General features: G+C 33.1%; 1 protein-coding gene and 1 long non-coding RNA gene across 2 annotated transcripts in view; one reads left to right on the plus strand and one right to left on the minus strand.

Moving 5' to 3' along the window:
• LOC107644281 (protein SAR DEFICIENT 1) overlaps positions 1-1,329 on the minus strand; it is a 5,000-nt gene extending 3,671 nt beyond the window's left edge. The window contains exons 1-3 of the mRNA XM_016348115.2: positions 1,118-1,329; positions 917-995; positions 109-718 (exon numbers count right to left, since the gene is read on the minus strand). Of these exons, the coding sequence (XP_016203601.1) occupies positions 109-718; positions 917-995; positions 1,118-1,212 (784 nt within the window). The 5' untranslated portion in view covers positions 1,213-1,329. The remainder of the gene's footprint in view (positions 1-108; positions 719-916; positions 996-1,117) is intronic.
• On the plus strand, positions 5,733-7,534 carry LOC110262574. The gene is made up of 2 exons (XR_002347359.1): positions 5,733-6,207; positions 7,335-7,534. It is a non-coding gene; the product is annotated as an uncharacterized LOC110262574 (long non-coding RNA).

Below are 7,756 nucleotides of genomic sequence, written 5' to 3' on the forward strand. Positions count from 1 at the left end.
ATCAAGACAGATAGAATTTAATTAGCATTAGAGAAGAAAAATAAAAATGAACGTGGCTAATATTTGTTGATAGTAAAATGATAAATATATGAAGTTGAGAAAACTTACATTCTCCACGGTGATCCTTGACAACAAAAGCTTCAGTAATGCCTTCTCGAATTGCAAGAGCATGGTGGTTAGTCCCCGGAGCCACCCTAACGGCAACCCGGAACTTCCGGCTGCGAATCCAGCTACTATTATCGGTGAACTCAATGTCCCCAGTTGGTGCAATGCCATCCCTCATGGTGAGGTTCAACTCTCCGGCAAGCAAAGGTCTCTTGCCAGTTCTCTCCTTCACTATGCGGCTATTGAATTCTTCACTACTCCAACCACAAGAAGACGAAGAAGATGAAGAAGAGTTGTCATTATCAGAAAGAGGGAAATCGCCGTCGAGGACGAGGAGTTCCAGCTTGATTGGGTGTGGGAGGCTTGTTGGAACCATCTGGCCACTGCTCTTGTCCATCAGAAGTATGCTTATAGGGTTGCCTTCGACGTCGAGGATTCGGCTTCCGGTGAAGATTGGAAGGGATAGCCTCTTGCTGAAGACCAGTTGCAAGGTTGATGATGGTTGATCATCGTCAAATGCTTTGATTCTCAATGATGGTGTCCTTGTTAAGGACCTTGACGACGAAGAACAAGAACACCATTGCCTCATCGCTCTATCAACCTCTTCACTCACCTGGCAATAATAGTTAAGTATCTAGGTTATCAAATTTGCGAGTTAATTAAAAAAAATGTGAAAATTTAGGTGCAGTTAATTGAGGTTGATAATTGATAGTTGAGAGTTATTAGATAAAAATTTAGCCAAATTAAACTAAACGATTCTCAATTATCAATTTTACGTAAAATAATTTTTCGTTTAGTTCAAAACTCTTACCACTCTCTTGAGCACAGGTTCCAAGGCTACTGAAAACAAGTTTTGCAAGTTTTTCATTGTAACAACTTCGGTTATTACCCTGTCAAATAAGATATAGTTAGACAAAAACTAATTAGTAAGTACGAAAATAAATAATAATTATATAACCCTAGGTAGAAATTAGAAAAGAAAAGAAGCTAATTAAGTAGTAATAATACATACGAAGCCAAAGTAGGTCTATTAGATCTAAACCGTTTGTCGTTTGGCTTATCTTGGTCTCGATCATCAGAATCATCCAAAAACCTTTTCGCCGCCATTTTTTCTTTTCCTTTTCTGAAGAGTTTTAGTACCAAAGAGAGGTTTTCAGGAATGAAGGAAGGAATTGAAGGAGCAAGTGCAATTGCAAGAAGAGGGGTAACCGTATGACTTGGCTTTTATACCCAAAGTTATATATATACTATAGTATTATTACATTTCATAAATATAATAAGAATCTAACATATAATATAAGGAAGGTTCTTGGAACGGTGAAGGAAATAATAGCGAAGCGAGTAAATAGAATGATAGATAGATAGAGCAAATGAAAAGAAACAGCGCGCGATGAGTATCATATGATGTAACGACTTTGACGTCAACACCCATCCAAAGTCAACTCCCTCAATATATCAATCAAAAGAAAAGTAATCTCTCTACAAAATTATGTTTTATATTAAAATTTAATGAAAAAAATTAGGGATCAATATTTTTAGTAAAAAAATGAAAAAAAAAATTGAATAATGTTAAATACAAGATAAATGTACGAAAAATATTGGATAAATAATATTTCTCATTTTAAAATGTGTTAAAAATTGGTTGAGGACAAAAAAAAACAATTAAGATCACTCTCAACCAATATAGTAAAAGATTCCCTTCTAATTTCTAAGGATAACTGTATTATTATTTTTTATTATTATTTAATTATTAATATTTAAAAATATAAAATAAATATATTATTAAATTATTAACTTAAAAATTAAATTAATAATTAAATAATAATAAAAATAATAAATTTAGATGATTTTTAATATTTTTTATTGCGATATATAGGGAGAGCTAACTGCCAATGCAAGTAGGACCCAGAAACTCTGGAACTCCTCTACGTATGGAATGGCATAAAAGAACAAAAAGTAGCATTCACCATAAATAAAGCAATTAAATTACAATTCAAGGAAATTAGATTTTCTTAGTGGCAACAATAATGCATGACTATCTAGTTAGCTAGATAACCCAAGCTGATTTCAATTCTCATATTATTTGGTGGGTATGATTTATTATGATATGACAAGGAACAAATTATTGATCTCTCTTACTGTGATATGGAATAAAACATTTCTTTAACTATTTCGTCAGCGTAGTCTGATTCCAAGAATTTCAATAGATAATCACATCTTAATAATATGATATAGTGGTAGCTTTTGTACAATAACTAATTTTCTTTGTTATAGAACTTTGGTCAAACTACATGCATGTTCCTAGGAAGGATCGGATATAGCGTGCCGGAGATTGTGTGTAATCCTCAAATTCACCAGAGTTTTCAAAGAAAAAACAAGAAACTCACTTGTAATTACTTCTTGTATGACTCGTATGGCAACAAAATTAACCAAACAGAAAATGACATTTTCTTCTTCTGTATGTGAAATATCTAAACAATCTTTTTCTTTTTCTTTATTCATAAAATATAAATTTTTTTTTATAAGATTAAATAACTTATCCTTTGATCTATTTAACTAAAATATCTATTAGTAATAATTATAATTATGCATATAAATTAATGATATTTATTTTATTAATAATAATAGTATAAAATTTATATTTATTATTATGTAATCAATTTTATTTTTATTATTATTTAAAACAACTAAATAATTATCGTTAACTGCGGACTTGTATATATAATTATAATGATTATTGAATGGACTAAAGTATATATATGTTATGAACCGTCCTCTTTTAGGGCGCGGGGATTAGATTTTGCAACGGAAGATGCATTTTCTCTCTCAATTTCAGACATTTAGGCCACAATTAGAACGATCAAAGGGATAGTGTGTGGGTGTGTGGCGGATTGAATGGAAATTTGTTTGCAAAATTCGCAAATAGAGGGCAGGTGGACTGAACTGGTAGTGAGAGAAGGATACACATAGATGACAAAGTAAGGAGATGGAACAACGTCAAAATTCCATAAGATGAAAAAGGTGCGATTTTGAACGCAAGGAAAAAGCAGAAAATCATTGAAAATTATTCACCATGTTTCAATCAAAGAGAGAAAAAATGAGTTGGGGTTAACTTTTTAAATTAAAAATTGTCTAATTGCACACTTAAAATCTCATGCTGAACCACTCTAATTCTCCTATTTTACACCGGTTTGGGAACCGCTGCCAAATTATCGCCACAAACCTCTGCGTGTGTTGTAATGTAGGAATATTTGTTTGATTTAAACCATTTTAACTTAATAGCTTAAATAACGTTTAGAAATTTAAAAATTTTTTAATAGTTAATCCGACTTTGTAATGTTTTATTTGGTACCCACTCGCACGAGGACACACGATATACCAAAAGAAAAAGAAAATGAACCACGACTACATATATATCCTACATGCATCAAGATATATATAAAATAATAAAATATTATATAATCATACTCAAATTGCTATGCTATTATTTATTAGTAATTAATCCGACTTTTATTTGGTACCCACTCGCACGAGGACACACGATATACCAAAAGAAAAAGAAAATGAACCACGACTACATATATATCCTATATATCCTAAAGTTTACAAAAGTTTATCATTCACTCATATATTGTCTCCACTCTCAACCACCACTACAAAATAAATGATAAATTATGGCGAAAAATTATAAATTATTAGTTAAACCACTGCCAATTGATAGAATAGCAGCAGTTCTAGTAATAAACACATGTTTCGTTGAAAACGGATGAAAATAGTGACAGTTTGGTGTCCAACTACCATAAATAACATTTTGGAGGAATTTATTAAAATTTTCGGCAAAAAGATAAACGACACCATTCTTCATATTTTCGTGTGAACACCCTAGGGGAGCAAAGGCGTCAATCACCATCTCTGAGATACCCAACTGCCGTGACTCTTTTCTCCGTCAGTTTCAACCACTACGTCCGTGTCATCGTACTTCCCTATCATTGATCTGCTCCCTCCGCCGTGTAGCTCCCGCGCACGAGAGGAAAGTGGAAGGGGTCGTCCAAGTCTTCTCACTCCGTCGTACACGTCCGTGTTGCCGTCGGCGTCCTTCCCATTCGTTCGTCCTGGTGTCGTCGTCGGCATCCTCCCCCTTGTCCTATTGTGCGCTGCTCGATCGCTCCCTCTCTGTTCTCTCTGGTTCGTTCTTTACCCTTTTCTTTTTGTCTCAATTTAATTTTGTTCCAATTTTTGCTGCTATAAATTTTGCCCTAAATCTGCTAGGGCTGAATTAACTGCATTGGTAGTCCTCATGTGTATAACTAAGCATAGATACAATTGTTGTAAAACTGTACAAAATGAGAATGAATAATAATATTCTCTACTTTACTATGAATAATAATATTCTCTGCTTTACCCTCAATTTACAATTCATCTTTTGACTGTTGAGAATGTACTAGTTCGTGATGAAGTTTTCTTTTGTTCTTTAATTTCATTTCAAATAATTCATAGTTGTTAAAAACCTTTATACTAGATGTCAATAGCTTACTCTGTAGTGTCATTTTTTTAAACTTCATTCATAGGACTTCATAAATTCTCAAGGAAAGAGATTAAATTTTAATGTGAAGTATCATGCCAGATTTGATGGTATCTTTTCTGAGCTATCAATTCTTTTTACGAAAGAAAATCTCAGGCCTGCCTCTGTTTTGGCCGCAGATATTGTTGGGATTGGTGATTTATGGCTTAAATTTGTCATTAAAAAAAGCTATAATTTTGTCAATAAAGGATGTAGAAGATCAAAATTGGTTTAAAGGCTTAGATGAGAAACGGAAGGTAACAATAAATTTTCTGTTTCTTATTAAATCACACTGTGTTATCCTTGACTTGTCGTGCAAAGTTATTCTTTAAAAGGCAAATTTTTTTGTTTTCTGAGCTTATTATAGTATGAAATAATGATTCTGCAATCATAAAGAAACATTTCTGAGTACCTTTATTCCAGAAGTAAATCTCTTAAAAGTATAGTTTTATGTTCCTCTTACAAAATTCCAGGTATATCTACGCAGGAACTGTGAGGGAGAAATGGATCCTAAAGGTGACATATGGGCGGCTCCGTATGGGGCTCCATGGTAATTGCGTACAAGACAAATAAAGTCTTTTAATACACCCGTTAAAACTCTTGCAAGGCATTTATGAGCTTAAATGTTTATAGAGACAAAATGTTTTGAAGGTTCAAGGAGTGTTTTGTTTGAAAAATAAATTAGAGTAGAGATTTGAGAATTTATTCTTTGTTTAAGTGTATTATTTCAGGATATAATCTCTGTATGCAGAGTCATCGTTCATATATTATTTCAAGAACAATGAATGTTCTGTTTGTCGAACACATTGTGCCACGCCGTTCTTTGAGAAATGATTCGAAGTATAATGCCCTTATTGCTGCTTTATATCTAGATATTGAGAAGTACGAAATTTTTTTTTTTTTTGTCATACACACATATATATCGATCCATTTAGTCACACACACTAAAAGTTTACAAGACAAACAAGTTTATCATTCACTCATATATTGTCTCCACTCTCAACCACCACTACAAAATAAATGATAAATTATGGCGAAAAATTATTAGTAGTTTCTTAAACCACTGCCAATTGATAGAATAGCAGCAGTTCTAGTAATAAACACATGTTTCGTTGAAAACGGATGAAAATAGTGACAGTTTGGTGTCCAACTACCATAAATAACATTTTGGAGGAATTTATTAAAATTTTCGGCAAAAAGATAAACGACACCATTCTTCATATTTTCGTGTGAACACCCTAGGGGAGCAAAGGCGTCAATCACCATCTCTGAGATACCCAACTGCCGTGACTCTTTTCTCCGTCAGTTTCAACCACTACGTCCGTGTCATCGTACTTCCCTATCATTGATCTGCTCCCTCCGCCGTGTAGCTCCCGCGCACGAGAGGAAAGTGGAAGGGGTCGTCCAAGTCTTCTCACTCCGTCGTACACGTCCGTGTTGCCGTCGGCGTCCTTCCCATTCGTTCGTCCTGGTGTCGTCGTCGGCATCCTCCCCCTTGTCCTATTGTGCGCTGCTCGATCGCTCCCTCTCTGTTCTCTCTGGTTCGTTCTTTACCCTTTTCTTTTTGTCTCAATTTAATTTTGTTCCAATTTTTGCTGCTATAAATTTTGCCCTAAATCTGCTAGGGCTGAATTAACTGCATTGGTAGTCCTCATGTGTATAACTAAGCATAGATACAATTGTTGTAAAACTGTACAAAATGAGAATGAATAATAATATTCTCTACTTTACTATGAATAATAATATTCTCTGCTTTACCCTCAATTTACAATTCATCTTTTGACTGTTGAGAATGTACTAGTTCGTGATGAAGTTTTCTTTTGTTCTTTAATTTCATTTCAAATAATTCATAGTTGTTAAAAACCTTTATACTAGATGTCAATAGCTTACTCTGTAGTGTCATTTTTTTAAACTTCATTCATAGGACTTCATAAATTCTCAAGGAAAGAGATTAAATTTTAATGTGAAGTATCATGCCAGATTTGATGGTATCTTTTCTGAGCTATCAATTCTTTTTACGAAAGAAAATCTCAGGCCTGCCTCTGTTTTGGCCGCAGATATTGTTGGGATTGGTGATTTATGGCTTAAATTTGTCATTAAAAAAAGCTATAATTTTGTCAATAAAGGATGTAGAAGATCAAAATTGGTTTAAAGGCTTAGATGAGAAACGGAAGGTAACAATAAATTTTCTGTTTCTTATTAAATCACACTGTGTTATCCTTGACTTGTCGTGCAAAGTTATTCTTTAAAAGGCAAATTTTTTTGTTTTCTGAGCTTATTATAGTATGAAATAATGATTCTGCAATCATAAAGAAACATTTCTGAGTACCTTTATTCCAGAAGTAAATCTCTTAAAAGTATAGTTTTATGTTCCTCTTACAAAATTCCAAGTATATTTATGCAAAAACTGTGAGGGAGAAATGGATCCTAAAGGTGACATATGGGCGGCTCCGTATGGGGCTCCATGGTAATTGCGTACAAGACAAATAAAGTCTTTTAATACACCCGTTAAAACTCTTGCAAGGCATTTATGAGCTTAAATGTTTATAGAGACAAAATGTTTTGAAGGTTCAAGGAGTGTTTTGTTTGAAAAATAAATTAGAGTAGAGATTTGAGAATTTATTCTTTGTTTAAGTGTATTATTTCAGGATATAATCTCTGTATGCAGAGTCATCGTTCATATATTATTTCAAGAACAATGAATGTTCTGTTTGTCGAACACATTGTGCCACGCCGTTCTTTGAGAAATGATTCGAAGTATAATGCCCTTATTGCTGCTTTATATCTAGATATTGAGAAGTACGAGGAAGAGGTATGAGTTGACCTATGTTTGCTATGTATTATGACCATGTGTAAAAAATTGACTAGTGCTACTATATATTGTACTATTGTGTTCTCTGTTTTTTGTTTATTACAACTAAATTATTTTCTTCTATTGGTGTTATCAATTAATTTTTTTTCAATCATACAAAATTATGGTTTTATCTATTTAGTCCTCTTTTATACATGTATCTTAAGTTTAATCAATTATGAAATAAAAAAAATAAGTTATGGTAAAGAAAAAATGGTACAATATATTATAGTCCAACA

The sequence above is a fragment of the Arachis ipaensis genome, chromosome B05 (genome assembly GCF_000816755.2).
Source record: "Arachis ipaensis cultivar K30076 chromosome B05, Araip1.1, whole genome shotgun sequence".
In the NCBI taxonomy this organism is placed as follows: Eukaryota; Viridiplantae; Streptophyta; class Magnoliopsida; order Fabales; family Fabaceae; genus Arachis; species Arachis ipaensis.